Below are 18,840 nucleotides of genomic sequence, written 5' to 3' on the forward strand. Positions count from 1 at the left end.
TATTCCTGCTTGTGCAGCTGACATATTTATTCAGCCCCCCCCAACCCACACAGGGTTTTGTTGGCATCATAATTTACACTAATGCACTGACACCTCAGCCAGTCATTTGGACATCCTGCAACCTGTCACCTGGGAAATAATGTGCAATGCTAGGGCTCCTTTCTAAAGCGCTCTCCTCCCAGCCTAAGCTTGTTTCCTCAGGATTACACACTGACTGTGTGCTCTTTCCCCACAAGGGTTTCTGCTCTACTGCTGATGATGGTGGTGGTTAAAGCTGCACAAAATGCAACTCAACACAGTCAGCCATTTCACAGGGCTACTGCTGCCGTGCAACTCTCATATGACGGATCATTTTCCCCCAGAGTACTTAACATAGGGAATTTAGTCATGTGGCTACATAGATCGAATGGAACTCTGATGTACACAAGAGTAAGACGAGAAGCATCCAAGGTTACATCTAATGAATAATCCAATAGGTGGAAAACAAGCAGGGTTCAAATGTGGCACAAAATTGAATTCTACCACATTTTGTATCAAGAAACCCTGCATGGCGTACACAAGATTAAAAGCAGTGGGCAGTAACTAAACATCTACTCAAGATCTGTTCTTACATACAAATGACTTGATCATTTATAACATGTTTCAACTCTTTCCAAACTTCCGTTAGTGCCATGAGTCACACAGAAAAGATTGTGTTAAAGTTTCAGACATTTCCCTGTTAGGAGATGAGAGGCAGAAAGCCTTGACTGGATGTCACTAGGGACATGTTATAACAAAATAGAGAAAAACGTATGAGTTCAATGTTTCTTACACCCCAATCACTTACCTAATTTGAAAATAAACTTTTTTTCTAGGTCTCCGAATATCTTTGCTTTATTTCCCATAAGATCACCACAGGACCCCTCTGCTTACCCGTTGTAGGAACCGCTGGACTAAACTACCCAACACTATGTAAAAAGATTAAGCTCCACGTTGACCATGTAGCTAAAACAGTAAGAAGCTGCTTATCCTAAACAATGAAGCATCCATGTTATCTATTTAAAACTCGATTCAAACAATAATTGACCAGCCACAGTGGACTTTGGAGCCACTTGGTTCTCCAACCACTGCTCAGAATTAACCTGTTTCCTATGTTAGAACAGCTGAGAAACACAGGGTTTTCAAATGAATACCTTTTTTGCATCCCTTATTTTGTTCCGTCTCTTTAAATACACCATCTCAGTACAAGGAATAAGCTCTCACTCTCTTTCCGTCCTAATTATAAGAAAACCATTATACTTGGCATCAGAATTAACTACTGAGAGCTAGACAGAAAGGCGGAACTGGGTCATGTGCTGAAGGAGAGGAGGGGATCGATCGAGGGGAAGAGCACAGGTTGTATATGATGAAAGAACAGGTAGAGAGGAAGGCTGAGCAATAAACCAGGAGAATGAACGCTCGCCCCAAGAGAAGGAGACTAAAGATGAACCAAAACAGGAAACCTTAAGAGACAGTTAACAGTGGTGGAGTGTAACTAAACACATTTACTCAAATACTTTACTACTTACAATGTTTAGGTAGTTTACTTGACCATTTATTCTACTTGTACACATATATATACTGAACAAAAATATAAATGCAACACTTTTGTCTTTGCTCCCATTTTCCATGAGATGAAACGTGCATTTTTGCTTTATTGGGGGGGGTCTGAAAACCAGTCAGTATCTGGTGTGAGGGTTAGGGTTAGGGTAATATTGTGAATCGAGTGGCCTGTGTTCGTCATCCATAACATACGCCTGCCCATACCATAACCCCACCACCACCATGGGCCACTCGATTCACAACATTACCATAACCCTAACCCTAATCCTAACCCTCACACCAGATACTGACTGGTTTTCGGACCCCCCCAATAAAGCAAAAATGCACGTTTCAGAGTGGCCTTTTATTGTGGCCAACCTAAGGCACACCTGTGCAATAATCATGCTGTCTAATCAGCATCTTGATATGCCACACCTGTGAGGTGGGATGGATTATCTCGGCAAAGGAGAAATGCTCACAATCACAGATTTTCAGATTTGTGAACAATATTTGAGAGAAATGGTTATTTTGTGTATATTGAAAATGTTTTAGATCTTTGAGTTCATCTCATGAAAAATGGGAGCAAAAACAAAAGTGTTGCGTTTATATGTTTGTTCAGTGTATATATAACTAATAGATACATGTTTTCTGTTTTATATGATTGACAAAACAAGATAAGATAGAAGCTTCAATCTGAAAATAATAAATTAAAGTGAATTGTTTAAATATGACAGACATTATAAAATACTATAGAAAGGTATGTCATTAGATATGAGCAGATTTAGAAACGACATGGGCTTGAGAAGTAATGTAAGCAGTAGAATAAAGGATTAAATGGATAATCAAAGACAAATTAAGCTATGAAGTACTCTCTTGAAAATAATTATTAAAAGACTCAAATTCAGAAAATATATTAAAAAGAATGAATTATCTTTAATGATATAGTCTACATTTATACAATTCTACAGCAGACTTTCAGTAAGACTAACTGTGAATAAGGAAAAAAGACAGAATGTTTTCCTGTAACAACTGAAACATTGAATAACATGTTGAATGCTGGGAAATTAAATACTTAGTCTAAATCAATTCAGTATTTTGTCCTATTAAATAATACAAAACATTTAATAGTTTACACAATGTTAAATATAAATTACATAAAAAGCACCATTTCAAGGATGAGGATATTAAAATAAATAATTGGCCTTTCCATATCAATACAGTACAGTACAATCTCAAAGTAATGAAAGGCTGTGCAGTCACGCTGAACACTCCTGCCCACTGATGGAGAATGGGTTCAACATACAGTACATCATGAAATGAGGGATTGCTTGCATGACTTCCACAATCGACAGAAAATAATTCCGTTTGTATAAAGACATATGTGGCTCAATCAAGAACAACAAAAAAATCATCACTATTGCAGGTGATGCACAACATCTCTTTATGTTTTTCTTTCTGTATAATAATCACACATTTCCTTGAAAAACAAATGGGAGATACTCTGTGAGAAGATTGTCAGTTTTCTTGATGTACCATAGGAATATCTAAACGTTTCCACGTTGCTGAACATCCATAAGAAAGATGTTGTACATTACTTCAATGCATTGAGCACAACGCCCTGAAAAATAAAACATTGCAGTTAGTTTTTCAAGCCCACTCATCAACTAGTTACTCAAAAGAGCAGCGGTGAAAAGCTGAAGTTCATGTCCCACATCTTTACCCACTAAAGTCATGGAATGATATTGAATAAACTGTATATTGATTAAGGTCAGGAAATCAAATTACTGTACACCGTTCATGCACAAGCCTTTCACTAATGTAAAAGTGACTAATGATCATAAACAGTCACACAAGCGGGTGCAACAACACACCTTAATTTGATCCCTTAAGACCTGCCTGTCAAACACATGCGCACACACACACACAAAGTGAGAAAGGAGCTTACTGTGAGTATAAAAATGAGGGTTAACTGTTTCAACAGGTGCTTTAAAAAGTCACAAGAACATATCAAAGACTGAGGCACAAAGCTGCCTTCTTACAACCAACCAACACAAGTACCAGCAAGCAATGATGGTGCTCGTGTCTTTACCGACATACATTGTATAGAAAAAGTCATACAGCTACATAAAAAGGGCTTTCAATGTTTACTAGGCCTGTAGGTCTAAACTCACAAATATATTTAATTATCCGTTTTATTTATACATTTTTAATTTGGTATTTACAATTTGTTTGTATGTATGTATGGTTCATTTTTGTCAAATCACACAGTAGTTTTAACACACTGATACGCCCACTTTACATAAAACTCTGTTCAATTCATTCATACATTAACAGTCAATAAAAATGGTAATTTAAAAAAGTCTATGTGTACAGGCTCTCATGAATTGTAGATTTACATTACAGAGCTTACAAAAATATCCTGTGGCAGATACTGTATTTCCCCTTTAGCAAAATAACATCCACATTTTGTAGGGGTATAAATCAATCCGAGTACTGGAGATCTAAGTCTACTGTGCCGTCCGTCACCACTAACCTCACTCTCTTGGGTTTTGTGGCACCCATTGAGTGAGACAATGGAACATTCCCATAGTGTTGTGTGCCTTGTTGTTCCCCAGGCTGATACTGTTGATGCACGTCCTTTCTGCAATGTTCATCCTGACCTTTGAGCCCTGAAAATCCACCCAAAGAAAAAGATGCTGGGTTAGGTAGTTGGGGTCCACAGGGCTCAAGAACTAGTCTCCCTTGGGTGCCTGAAGGTTCCATCAGACAGTGGTAGGTGTAGTTTGTCGAGCCTAACCCTGGGTAACCATCAGCCCCATCCCTGAGACCTAGGGTCAATGAATGATCTCCACTGAAATTAACTACGTAAGGAGGACCTTGATAGCCATAAGGGAAAGAGGCCGAGGAGGTTGAGGACTGACTCTTGTTTGCTGGTGCCGGCGTACCAGTAGGTGTACTGTGTGCCACTTGGGGACTGTTGTGCTGAGGCATGGGCGAACTGAAGCTAAAATCAAAGGGATCTTGCTGAATAAAGCATGACTGGTGCTTGTCTGAGGTTGCGGACGAAGTGGATTTCTTGTCTTGTGTTGACGAATAACCATCAGACACTTTGCTAGGAAAGAAAAGGGGTCTTTGCATGTTTTTGAATGTCAAGTTAGGTTCACCACTTTCATGTTTGTCAGATGGCATTGTATTTTTGCCAAAAGACAGAGGTAAAGAGTTGGGTTTGTTGAAATGAGGGTTGGCCCTGCTGGGGTTGCTGGAGGAACCAAAATGTCCAACATCTTTTCCAAACCCATGAACAGAAACGTTGCCTTTATGGTGACTGTCCACACTTAGTTTCTGGCACTGCTGGGTTTTCTCAAATGCACCGGATTTTGCACCAAATGTTCTAGATGTGGCAATCGGGCTGCCAGCAGCCATGGCGTCTTTGCAAGGTGCACTATACAGGTTCTGACTCTGGTTCCCCCCCTGATACTTAAGCACCCTGTGAATAACTGTGGAGTTTTTCTCTTGGAATTTGAATGGATTGTCGGGAGGATTTGGATTTTTCAAAGTGAAGAGTTGAGAAGAGGGGAATTTTTTAGCAGTTTGAGATGCTGGGACAGATTTAGGCAAGCAATTCTGGGGTACTCCTCTTGCTGTGTTCGGCTGACAACTTGAAAAAGTCTGGGATTTACTAGGAATGGTCATACGATGGAAGGGGCCCTGGGTTCTAAGGTTTGACTGGGCTTTTGATTGGCTGGTGCTCGCCTTTACATTGATACATGGTGGGGTTAAAGTAACAGGAGTTTGAGGCGTAACAGAAGATGGTGTTGCACCAAATAATAGAGGCTTGCTGACCACGGACTGAGTTCTGAGATCTTCTCTGGACAGCCTCATTCCTGGATTTTTACTAAAAAGTCGATCCTTAGCAGTGAAGTCAATGTTGCCTAGAGCTGCAAAACCGAAACTGGTGTTTGGTTGGTTCCTGTCTTTGGGAGTATCCCTCACTTCACATTCCAAAGGAACAGTGTCACTTTTGGAAGAAATAAAACCAGGAAAAAACTGCAGATCCTCATTTGTGAAGTTATTTCCTGGACTCGGAGGGCCAAGGTATGGCGTCTCATTGGCCCATGTGTCAGACGGGCTGTGAGAAAGGGGACTGCTGAAAGGATCAGTGGGAGCATCCAGTGAACACAGATCTGATGGGGAGGATGGAAGTATATTCTGTGGTTGATAATAGCCCTCAAAGTTGAGGCACTGAAAGTCCAGAATATCATCGCAGCAGTTTGTGAAGTTAGGCTCAGCAGATAGCAAGGCATCTGTAGTTGTGAATAGAGGAGACTGGGACGTGGGCTGGATAACAGAATTACAAGCACTGGAACTGGCTATTGGCTTTTCCAAAGTCTGAGATGAGCACAAGCCCTCTGTGAGCCTGGAAAGACTGTTGTCAATTTGTTGTAGAGTGTGACTAAGACAAGTGGTGGGTGTTTCAACAGGCACACACTTTCGTGGTCTCTCCATTTTGTACCTCTGTTTTCTTCCTCCGCTGTTCATCTCTGGCCTTTCATTGACTGCACGTGCAGGCGGGTATATCACTTCAGTTTTATTGTCATTGAGAGGGGAAGACAGCGACAGTGGTGACAGAGACAAGGAAAATGGCTGCGCTTCTGTTTTCAGAAAGGCTGAGTTCTTGTTAGGTCTTTGGAAAGGGAACTCTTCTTTGAGCTTGCTGAAACTAGGACATCCTTTATTTTGTTTCTCTAAAAGGTGACTGCACATCTCTTTCTTTACTTTGTGCTCTACTTTAAGTTCTGTTTGTATAAGCCCGTCTTTGCTGTCCACCTCCCAAATATTCTCTTTCTTTCTGCGCAGTTTAATAACTGGTAATGGAAGGCCATTTGAATCTACTTCAGGCAGCAGTTTTTGCTGTGACCCAGTCTCAAACAAGCAGCAATTATTTACAAAATGATCTTCAATTTTTGTTTCTTTCGCTACAGCTGGCATGTCACTATCATTTTTACAAGTCTTGTTTTTTTCTTGTACCAGTATTACTCCATCAGGAAGTTCCTCATCAAGCTTTTCTGCAATCTCAATTTTGGCATCGGCCGTTTCACTGGGTGCACATACGTTTTCAAGGTCTTTGTCTGATTTTGTGTCCGAGGATGTATTTGTATTATTTTCACTCAGCCTCTCACCTCTTTTTTTCAAACGATGCAATCTGCTCTTTGACTTTTTACTAGCCTGCACATGTGCCTGAGCTGCTTCCATCTCCATGTTTAAAACTGATACAGATTCCATGATGGCTTTAAAAGGGTCACATGTCATCAACCCATCTCCCTTTTCAGTTTTTAATGCCATATTTCCCAATCCTGCTTTATGCATTTCCCATACTCTCCCTCTCCTCCTCTTGAAACGAATCTTAAAATCGAGCTGCGGCTTTGTCTCCTCCAAACCACATTGTTGGATTACTGTTTCAACCTCATCTTCCTCTTGGGATGTATCTGGACTCTGCTTTTTAACACAATCCCCAGCCTGTTTCTCCTTCGCGAGCCTATCACTCGCTCGAGTCGGAGCCTTGTCAATGTCCGGATCTTGCCTCTCTATTTTAATATTCCGAACTTTTCTCAATAAATTGCGCCGCTGAACTTTATTAGAATGGGAACGAAGCAATCGCTTACAGTAGTTTTGTTTTGCAACCCTTTTGGGGTTTAACCTCTGGAGCTCTGTTCTCCTACACCTGACTTTATTTTCTCTTTTAATTTTGCTACTCTTCAGCTCTGCAGATGAATTTAACTCAGTGGCTTCTTTAGAAGCTTGATCTGAAGCAGCAATCACACCTTGTTCAGGATCTATTTCCACAGAACTGCGAAATGTACGTTTTTTGAGAGGTATGTTTGACTGTACATGCGCCTGTGTATTTGTACCTGGATGCAGATTACTTGCAGATTTTGCTGTAATTCCTGATTTATGAGGTAGTTGGTTAGAGCATGTGGCCGATGGGTCATTATGCCTTGGTGACGACAGAAGCCTTAAACTGTCCTCAATCAATTCAGTCTTCAGTAAAGTCGAACCTTCTTTTCTAAAGTCTCCCCTGGTTCTTTGATTAGCTTCTGCCATCTTCTTTGCTGTTCTAGGCCCCAACTGTCGTTGCCTCATCATCTTTCTCTGCAACAAACAAATGGACCTGCCTCTTCTTGTTTTGGTTAGTTCTTCCTTCACTTCAGCACTTACCGTTTCTTTAGAAGGCGAGGAAGAAAGCCCTCTTCCTACAATATCACTGTGTAATCTCTTACCCATTGAATGCGCATCTTTTCTTAAAATATCAGACAACATAACCCTTGCCTGCTTTATGACAATATCTTCCTCATTGCTATTTACTGGCCGATTCATTACACTCCTAGGCATTTGTTCTTCTAATTTAACAGTTCCCTCCTCGACTTTATCATTCTGTATGATATTTTGTTCTTTAGCTTTTTCAACGGGCACAATTTTACATTCCAACTCTTTCACTTCTTCCAGGACTGTGTTATTTTTACATTCCACAATTGCAGAAGCTGCATTTTTCTTTTCTTCCTGCCCTTCAATTTTGCTTTTTACAATGTCTTGCTGCTCTTTCTGTATTCCATTTTTTTTTTTGGGTGATATCGTTTGTATTTCTATAACCTTATCGTTTCCCCCTTCCTTGCTGGGGGATAGATCATCTACAGCTTCACTTGCTTGTTGCTCTCTTAAATTTACTTTATCAATGGCTTTGAAAAACATTTCCCTTACCCCCCTGTTACCTTCAGCTGTGCAGATCTCTGAGCTTTCCACCTGCTTTTGCTGACATCTGGACAATCTTTTTTCTGACTGCACTGACAGAGGTGCTGGTCTGTGACACTTGCTATGCCTGGTCCTTCCACTTAACGTCACAATTCCTTTCCCGTCTTCAGGGGCCTTTCCTGCTTTTACACTTTGTGGTAACGATAACCTTGTAAGGTTGACTGTAAGGTATTGCTTGAGGGATATTGGTGGATTTTCTCCAGATTGCTCTGTGTTATCAGTGACACTCTGACAGACTTCCAGCATGGATGACGCTCTGGTAGTCCTGGGTTCTGTTGGCCCAGTAGCTGGGTTTTGAGCCGTATTGACGATGCAGGATTCAATGCAGGATTCAATGCTGCTGGACTTGTTGCTTTGACTCTCTGTGGTTGCTTTTTCAATCTTCTCCTGTGTTATTGCACAGCAGATTTTGTCATTTTGGACCGGGGGACAAACGGTTGTAGTGATTGCTGTGTTGCTGGACCCCGTTTGATGCGTGAGCGTGGTTTGAATCATGCTTCTTTTTCTCGAAGAGTACCTCTGGGGAACTGCCCGTCTATCCAACACTTTGACAGATTTCCCATTAAGGCCTGGGCTGCATCCTGCAGGGCCACTTTTCCGAAGAACTGACATTGAGGAATTTAGAGTGAAAGGCTTCAAGTTAACCTCACTGTTATTTTCTTTGCCAGTCAGATTCAGTTCAGTTATCCCGATATTTTTTGGCCTCACTTCCTCCAGCTGCTGAAGCAAAGCCCTTTCTTTGCTTTTTGGATTCTTACAATTGAGTAAGAACTCCACTGAGTGGCGCCGTACTCTGATTCTAATGTCCTTCAGAGGGAAGTGAGACAAAAGTGGATCTGTTCCACACTGGCTGGCGGTGGAGGATTGCACTGCGTGCTTCCCTGATAGTCTGAGCTTCTCTCGTCTCCACTTCTTTGTTCGACCAATTTTTCTGTTTTTCAAAGCATTTCTCCTCATCTGCTGGGTAAAGGAATTCCTTGAGGGGATGGCTATGAATAAAAGACAAAAAATAAGCAGTTAAAGTTTAAGCATTTCTTCTTTGCTTAATCCTCATCAATATAAGCAGTGTACCAAAATCCTGCTCAATAAAGAAACAAAAACACAGATATTCTATTGTATTCAACTATATGGAAAACTCTTATTCATTTAAGCAATTATTTTCTTTTTCAGACATTTTGAACATCTGCTGATGAATTTTACTAGTCCTTAAACATGTATTAAAAGGATAGCTTGTTCTGATTTAAGTATGTCTTCAAATGTCTTGTTTTGTCAATAAGTACAACAAAAATGTACAGTTTTAGTTTTTGTCTTTGCCTGGAAGCAACAAATCATGTCTATTGGCCCTAAACACAGCAAAGAGTAAACATGTTTCAGATGACATGATACTGTCATTCTTGATGTACTCTATTTGGGTCAAATAAGAGTATAAAGACAATAGGCGCGTTCACACCAAGTACTTTTCCCACAAAGGTTCCTGAGAACTCTTTAGTTCTTATGAACTAAGTACAGATCGCGTTCACACCGGAAATTAGTTCCTGGGGGTGGATTAGGCAAATGAAGCCACTGACGTCACTTCTTCTTCTTCTGCTTTGGGTTTACTGGCAGGCCGCAAAGAACTTCACGGCGTATACTGCCGCCCAAAATCCCCGACCGGAAGTCCCTGGAGTTAGGGACTGGCATCAGTAGAAGCTGCTGGGACTCCCAGCAGCTTCTACTGAAGCCTTCCGAGTAAACGGCCAGAACGCGGACACCTCCTCATCACCACCGCTCCCATGTTTTATTTTGTGTTGTCATAAGTTAGTCTCTCTGCGTTTCTGCGCTGGGTTAATGCTAATAATGCAATGCGAGGATAATAAAATGGCGGCTTCACAAAAGTTTTGGGGAGTTTGACAGGGCGTGGTTTGCATTCCGCCCAGCCAATCAGACACAGGAACCTTTTTATCTCCCACGAAAGTCCCTGCTCTCTAGCAGGGACTGAAAAGGGAGTGAAAAAGGTTCTCTATAACTAATTTAGTTCCCGGGACTTTTTGGTGTGTACGCAACTAAAATCGTAGTTCTCAGGAACCTTTGTAGGAAAAGTACTTGGTGTGAACGCGCCTATTGAGAACTATGTGGAGTTTGTAGCAAATGGATATCTGCTTCTTGCAAATAAAATGTCTAACAACCACAGGAACAGCTCTCATACTTGAAAATATTGAATATATCCTCAAAAGATGCAGGTGTCACTTGCAATCATCTGTAGTAATGTACATATACAAATATATTATGAAGATAAAAAAATAATCCAAATCTATTTAAGGGTTTCAAACATTTTGTATGTAGTCTAAATGTTTAAGGTTTATGATGTTCTCTGTTTGTTTCCAGAAAGGTCATCACATTATTGTATTATTATTATTATTATTATGGTTATCTGCTGGCTCAAGGTTTTGTTTATTATGGTTACACAGGCATACACATTCTACTTATTATGCTGAAGATTTGTTTTGTCTCAACCTAACTAATACAAAAAAATACAAGTGCTTAAAGGTCGTTTAGCACTTAAGTAAGCTACATAAGTAAACATGTTGAGATTTCATGCTACATTGAATCCCAGCGTCATGAAGAGGCAACACACCACAGTGTTTCCCCTAGGATGGAATCATAGCAGCATGTGGGCCCAGCATAATGTGAGCGGGAAGCGCGTGGAATTTTTTAGTGTGTGCACGTGCGAAGTGCACCCCGCCAATTTGTTTCTATGTGTCTGCCAGCACAAGAAAGGCTCTTGAGGCCTAGTACCAGGGCCGGTTCTAGCCAATTTGCTGCTCTAGGCGAGATTTTATATATAAAGAATAAATGAAAAATCTCTACAAAAGACAAATACACTACAAAAACAGAAACTTATTGATATAGGTAATATACGTCAAAATGGCTTCAAATGTACTCAGTATTGTATGAACATGTTTGAATTGGGGGCTGGACGTCACATCCTCTAGGGGGGTCCGGGGGTATGCCCCCCCGGGAGGATTTTTTTGAACATTTTAAAGTAAAATGCTTCAATCTGGTGCACTTTGAGCAAACAATTACTAGAGACCTGATCTAGGGGGTACAACTCTAAAACACCCATATGAAAAAGATCGGTTTACATTTTAATAATCAAATAAGTATATGAACATAAACAATAACCTACCATAGCCAATAACAAATAAATGTAGCTTATTTTATTTTTGTTGTTTATTCATATCTTATTTTACCTAGTTAACATTTATTTATTTATGCATATTTTGTATCTCTCCAACTTTAAACAATATATATATTTTTTTTTTATCCTAATAATTATAAAGGAGTGCCTTATATGCCTAAATATGTGTTTATAATTTGTGGTCAAAACGTTTGAGACCCACTGAGATAACTTAGACTGAAATGAACTATCTAAACACTCGGAGAGTCCTTTACCTCACTGAGCCTCTCAGTCTGACAGGAGAGCTCTCCTCCACCCTGGTTGTAGAAACATCTACTTCTTATATCCGTTAGCGCAGCTAGCACCAGATTCTAATAACAACAGCGCCGGTACTGGTGCGCCCTCTCTCTCCTTCGCTGTCTCGCTCCCACTTTGGCTGTGAGCTGCGGGCCTCTGATAAGCCAACATCCCCCACTTTCATCACTTACAGCGCCCATCGTACAGGGCAAATGAAAAGTGTAACCGGGGTGAAAAGGTGTTACATTTACTTAATTATGAATGTTGTTACATCAAGGCCAAAAATTATGATGAGCCCCAACGGTCAAAAATGTTTTTTCCCCTCCCAGAGCTACCAGCGCAGCACCCCCCCCCCCCAGATCTGGCGCCTTAGGCGACCGCCTATGCCAAAAATTGGCCCTGCCTAGTACATACAGTTGCAATGGCTGCACCGCCGCTATTTGTATATAGGGGAAAAACTGCACCATGCTCCCTTAAACAGGCTCTATTTACCTTCAGAATTTATATAAAAACATGTTTTCCAAACAGGGTCTGCATGACTGCATTCACAGTATTTAATTGGAGACATCTGTTTCCAAAGAGTGAAACTAATTTCATTAACATATAACCGACTGCATCAGACTGATTGAGGTGTAACAGCACAGAGACGTCTGCTGAACTGAAGCCACTGCCCCTGTGTGTGTATCCTTTGAGTACTGAGTACATTTTATTCCCTGATTTTAGAAAGATATATATATATATATATATATAAAAATAAATAAAAATGTAAACCCTAAAAGTGGTTACCTTTGAAGACTCCTGAGTGGGCTCCTGGTATTATCGTCCTTGCAGGAAAGTGACCCTTCTCTCTGTGATGGCGAAGAAATCTCTCTCTGAGGCGGTACTTCTGTCCCAAAGGGTCCTTTGTTTCTTCACATTCAGGCTGCTTTCCTCTGTGTTTGAAGTGACCCTCTCCATTCCTAACATGAAAAAATAACAAACCGTAATTTAAGTCAAAGTGTTTTTTATACTGATAAACAACATCTTCAGTATATTTTAAAACCAAGCTATTAAAAAGACAACTTCTCCTCGAGCTGACAGACACACCTCTCACAGGTGCAGCATTCACACATTTCATTTCCTTCGCCAAAAAAGCTGGCACCGTAGAAGCACGTGATCTCCTCCCCAGGTGAAATGGGTCGAATCACCTCAACGCATGCAATATTCTTCTCCCCTGGGAGGAACTGGGCGGGTGAAAAGGGGAAAGAAAAAAACAGCAAAGGACAAAGGTTTGTGAGCCCATGGGATCCATTAGCACGGAGCAGTTACAGTAGGTTGTATTTCTGTATCTACTTTGGGTACAACTTTGAATATCCACAATGTATTAATGCAAACATTTAAACATTTAATTTATCCGAGTAAACATTTTTAATCTATCAAATATTTTTCATGGATAAAAAAATGTTGAATTGACGATTACCTTGCAGTTTGGTTTGCAGTCTTCAACCCGGGACAAACAAGGGGGAAATAAATAAAGAGATAAAAGGTTACGGGTTATTAATTCAATCACAGCAATGAATAAAAGGCTTGCTATTTTGTGGTTCAGATGGCTGGTTCGGGATTAATTTTGCAAAAGGCTCAAAGGCTAAGCTGGTTAACTCTCAAACATTATAAGATCTTGTCAGAGACTGCCCTCTGAGTGGACGGGAGAATTTACTTGAATTTCACCGGACCTTTTGTACACATTACAATTCAGTTCATACCAGTGTTTTCGCCAGACCAGGGCCGAGAGGGCGTCCGGGGGGGGGGGGGGGGGGGGGGTGACGTCAAGTTGTGTCACGTGATTTGAATTTTGAATTGAGCTGTCCCCTTTATAGATAGTATCTCTTTATGTATTAGTGTGATTGGAATTCCTTTTTAGTGAGCCGGATCATTTGGCTCGGCTCTTGGCTCGGCTCACTAAGAAGAGCCGGCTCTTTCGGCTCTTCATGTTACCACAGTTTACCACGGAGCCTCAGTTTTGCCGCTGTGAGGCTCCGGCGCTCGCAGTTCACGCATGTGCTCCAATAGCACCCCCCGTCAAGGCTCGCCGGCAGTACACTTTCCGTCACATGAACACTCTTTCCTGGCGGCGAAAAGAATCCCAACAGTCTCCTTTGCCCCTCCAACAGAGGGATGTCCTTGTCCTTTTTCCTTTTCATCATTTCAAGCTATAAAAACTCTCGATCTTTTCTCGAATTATTTATTTTTGTGGACGCCCTCGACTCGAGTTCAGGGCGTTCCGAGCTGAATAAGGGCGTCAAATGACGGCAAGACGCCCCCCTGGCGGAAACGCTGGTTCATACCCTTGGCTGTGAAGAGCAAGCTGCCAGTGCATATCTGTTGCAATTACTTCTACCATTTGTATTAATACATTTATTTTTAAATGCACACTAGCAAGGACTGCAACAGGTTTTCTTTGTTTATTGATCTGCTGATTGTTCCCCCTTCACAAATAATCCTTTGGTCTACAAAATGTCAGTAGTGATAAATCACACCACAATTTCCCACAGCCCATGCTGACTTACTTACATTTCTTGTTCTTTTTGAGATTCCAAAAGCCTAAAATATTTAATTCCTTATCCCAGAAGACCAAGAAACCATAGAATAGGAAGTTTTGTTCAAATGATTAACAATAGGTTATTGTTGACTATTTTCATATCAATTTATGGTGAATTCGTTTCACTTCTACACTTGTTGTGACAATACATAAAATACCAAAGTAATTCTTGTCACTTAAAGATAAATTAACAAATGGCTCCTTTTTTGACACATTAGAATATTTCTCAAAAACAAATGTCCTTACTATAATGTAAAGCTTCAATCTTATAAATTAGAAGGTTATAGTAGAAAGTATTCTTATATAACTGGTTAATTGCCACAAAATGTAGGAAATCCTGTGTTGAGAAGAGTGATGCTCACAAATTAAACAGACAAGCTTATAAAGGATGAAAATATATGAGTTATTAAAAGTGTTGGTTTTGGATAGCAGTTTTCAATCTTGTATTTTTGAGCGTTGATATACCATTACAACCTTTTTCCTCCTTGGATATGACTGAGACTTTTCTCAATTTTAAGAAAATCTTTTGTGATTCACATTTTGAATTGGTCAAATATGTCTGTGCTCGGAAAATATGAATCATGGATACAATCAAACTCACCATGGTTAATGAAAGCGGCAGGCCCAAGCCAGAGCTGAGTGCAACGTTTACGTGTTGAATACATCACACTGAAATCATTGACCCCTGCCCTCAGCACAGCGCCGTCGGAGGGGCTCAGTTCTGCTATGCAGCCCAGCAGGACCTCCACACGCTCTCCTGCAAACCTGCGAAAAAACATATGAAAGCCACATACAGACATTAAATAAAAAACAAAAGGTAAAGGAAATTCAGCAGCTATTGTTGAGCTACATGTTGCCTTGATAAATAAAATGTGCGAGAGATTACCATTGCCTCGTTGAGGTAATCTTTGCTCCATTTTTCTCTGAGGAGTATCTGTCACAGGACTCTATTTTGACTCCACTGTCCAATAGGAAGGCATCAAGGTAGCGATACACCTGCAGACATCAAAGATTATATTCTCACATTCAAGTGACAAATTCAGGATCAAAGGAAGCCTTCTATGATTTAATCCAGATACTATAAAACAGAAACTTTTGTCAACTTAATTATTGATTATTATATATTTATAATGATTCATAGGCTTAAATATATCAGCTTACATGTTGTCTCAGCAGCTCCAGTCGATGGCTCCCTAAAGCATTAAAGTAGTCACCAGCTTGTTCGCCCACTGTCAGCGCCTCGAATGTAGCATTGAAGTCATGCGTACGTTGAAAGCGCAACAGGGTCTCTTTGAGGTTACCCCATCGCCGGATCGCTGGTGGGGGACTGATGAAGAAAGAAAGCATACAACGGCATTTAAGAAAAGCAGAAAGTCTCAGAACAAAATCTAATCAGCCTTAGCCTATATAAAATGCTATTTTATCTTGTATCTTTAGATATTCATTTACTCTCCATCAGCATTAATACTTATACTAATAAATATGTGCTAGTTGACTATTAAGATAGTAAGTATTGATAAGATCAAGAAAAGACACAAGATGAACAAATAAATACAATCGCTCCAAAGTTTGTTTTTTATATTTAAAAAAAATCATATTACGTGATATTTTCCAAACCCAAGACATCTTTAAATTGGGTCTGTATTTTGACACTTTATGGAGGGTTTTGGTGTCATGACAGCTCATACGTGTCTCAGTAAAAATACAAATAATCAGAACAGAAAAAGCCCCCCAAAAAATATATCAGCATCAGAAGATCAGAGATCCTATATTTGTAGATTTCAAAAGCAAAGGTTTGCAGCTAAAAGGCAGAAGTAAAAGTCGATTTACATATTTAATAAGGAGGCAAGCACCCTTTAATAAAATAAGAAAAGTAAAAATATACTTTAATTTGGGATCCTTTGATATCCTACTTTTAAAGGTTAAATCCCCTCCACCTAAATTGACTGTTGCAGACTAATGTTGAGTAACACATTACCTGATGTTCATCTTATGGGTGCTGAAGCCCAGCAAAGGGTCCAGCACCAAACCGTTGGCCAGGTCATCGGTATCACACAGCTCCTTCACACTCATTCTAGTGCATCCGTCCATTGCCTCCCACCATCAGCATGCTGCAATCAGCGGGTCAAAGTAACACTACGAATTATATGATGACAACAACAACAAACCATAATCATCTAGATGTGTGCATCTAAGCAGAGATCGCAAATTACGCAACATTAAGTTAGTAACTAATTCACAGCCCCGGTATTATTTGAATGCTATAACGTTACGCTATGTTTCCAATAACCGCTGCTTGGTACGGTTAGGAATGTGACTGATCGCCCGTTAGCTAAATCCATTAGCTTAACGTTAGCTTAGCATGTCGAGCTTGCTGGGAAAATATGGGGAGTTATCAGCTGAGTAGTGAAGAAGCTAACATTAGCATTACGGTCCGGAGCTAACGTAACATGACCTGTATCATATTTTTGCAGACCTGTGAAGCAATATGGTCTCATCTGCAATGTATACTGTTGATGTGGTTTTCCAAATACATACCTGGGAGGCTTTTGTAGTCGGCTAAAGTATCGTCAGATCGATACTTTATTACAAGATGCCTGCTTGCTCTGGCAGCGAAAGTTAGCCTAGAGCACAAGCAGCTAGCTCTCTGCCGTCTTGCAGGCTGGTCCGGGCAGCCGCGTACGAAAATGGAGTCTCCTCGTCACTTCTGGAATGTGTAGCTTATTTGTTTACGATTGCGAATCCCAGATTGAATAGCAAAAGGTTGAAAAACATCACCAGTGGTAAAAAGTAGCTTAAAATGGATATGTTATGCTGCTAGCTAACTAGCTTTACACAACGCTCTTCTAGTAGCAAAAGTTGATGGGCAACGTCCGGTGCAACCGAACTAGTTTTGGCAACGCCCAAATGTTACGCTATTGGCTGAGCTCAAGGTCATTTTTACAAATCAGGGGGTTTAAGCTCAATGATTGGTCAGGCTTTCTTGTAGATGGGGCCATCCAGCTTTACTGTTGATCCAGAGCAGAGGTGAATATTTACCTTACGTACATGTTTCCCCAGGCCCAGCACAGCAGAATCCTGAGCGGGAAAAAAAAAATCCCCACATCATCAACATGATATAGATGTAGGCCTATACGTGCGAAGAGATGTTGTCTCTATTCCTAATGGTATATTAGGAACGGTTTGTATACAGTATTGGACGGAGTTCTGGAAGCTTCCTCATGAATAACGTGACTAAAGTGAAGGAGTTAAATTCACATTATATACCCTGCCAGTAAATTCAAAGATATTTGATGACATTCTATTTTACATGTGTCTCCAAAACACAATTATGATTTAAAATAGGACAACGAAAAGAAAATATGTATTTTTATTTTATTAATTTAAGGAAAAATTGAGTAGCAACTAATGTAATCATTCACAGAACAGCTAACCAGTACAGAACAGGAATGCTGTCACCAGTAGAAATATCAGCCTGCTGCATTTCTAAACGTCATCATAGTTCAATAGGCTACAGGCCTGTTTTCTATAGTTTATGCAGACCAAAAAAACACAACATCAGGATATTAAGAGATTGTGTCATTGTCTTAAGTTAATGTATTTATTAAATGGCCCATCAATCAATTTTAAAGAGACGAATTGGTCCAATCTTCTTATCTGACTTTTGGTTACTAATTGTGTCTACATAGGTATAAAGTTAGTCTTCAAAGAGCACGTTATCTTAAACAGTTTAAAATGCAAATCCTTGGTGCCTGATGCAGACCTGGCTTTCCTTGAATAACAAACTAACCTATGGTATCCAGAGTCAAAGTCCAGGTTTATGGATCCTGAATCCCTTTGGAAAATAGACATACAAATAGTTTGCTAAAACCATATACAATGTTTTGCATTACTGTTCTGAAGCCAAGATCATTTTTATATTTGCCTTTCAATATATATTTTAGGATACAATCTAATAGCCTACATCAAAGCTAATGTATTTACAATGAAACTATTCAAAATCGATTCACTCTCAAGGAATATTTGACCCATATTCTTTTACCCAGCTGCCAAGGAAGACTAAGTTGATAAATGGGATTTTGTCACAAATTCGTCCAGACTGCTGAAATGTCTTTGGAAATCAAGAAGCAAACTGGAAACAATCCAGAGTAGTGCTACTGCATATTTTAAAAGGTGTTAAGCCATTTAAGCTACCACAGACTACATCTCCAAGGACTAGAAGGAAAACGTAAACATCACTGTCATCACAACCGGTTAGGGCTTGGCATTTCATGTGAGTATGACAATCCATCCATCCCATTATGGTCCAGTCATTCTCTAATCACAAGAGAAAATGTATTTTCAAATATACAAAGATTTGTACACAGGGTCTGTTCACACTATCCAGGGTCATACACTTCACTGTAGAAAAGTGTAACAACCTGTACATCTAGAAGACCAT

The 18,840-nt window shown here is 40.1% G+C and overlaps 1 protein-coding gene across 3 annotated transcripts; it reads right to left on the minus strand.

Moving 5' to 3' along the window:
* Positions 1 to 2,469: 2,469 nt before the first annotated feature.
* Positions 2,470 to 17,380, minus strand: kmt5c (lysine methyltransferase 5C). Of its 3 annotated transcripts, none has more exons than XM_079643004.1 (10): positions 16,938 to 17,362; positions 16,378 to 16,510; positions 15,561 to 15,726; positions 15,286 to 15,395; positions 15,001 to 15,164; positions 13,281 to 13,300; positions 12,908 to 13,044; positions 12,608 to 12,780; positions 8,328 to 9,356; positions 2,470 to 3,178 (listed from the first exon to the last, which is right to left on the minus strand). In XM_079643004.1, exons 2-10 carry the CDS (start codon positions 16,488 to 16,490, stop codon positions 3,105 to 3,107), a joined length of 1,986 nt encoding a protein of 661 aa, XP_079499130.1. In that variant the 5' UTR covers positions 16,491 to 16,510; positions 16,938 to 17,362; the 3' UTR covers positions 2,470 to 3,104. The 3 variants fall into 3 exon arrangements, with proteins under 3 accessions (XP_079499130.1, XP_079499129.1, XP_079499128.1); XM_079643003.1 differs by having other exon boundaries at positions 2,470 to 4,229; positions 16,938 to 17,360; XM_079643002.1 differs by having other exon boundaries at positions 2,470 to 9,356; positions 16,938 to 17,380.
* Between the last annotated feature and the right edge of the window lie 1,460 nt (positions 17,381 to 18,840).

This window comes from Notothenia rossii (genome assembly GCF_949606895.1).
Source record: "Notothenia rossii genome assembly, chromosome: 8".
Lineage (NCBI taxonomy): Eukaryota > Metazoa > Chordata > Actinopteri > Perciformes > Nototheniidae > Notothenia > Notothenia rossii.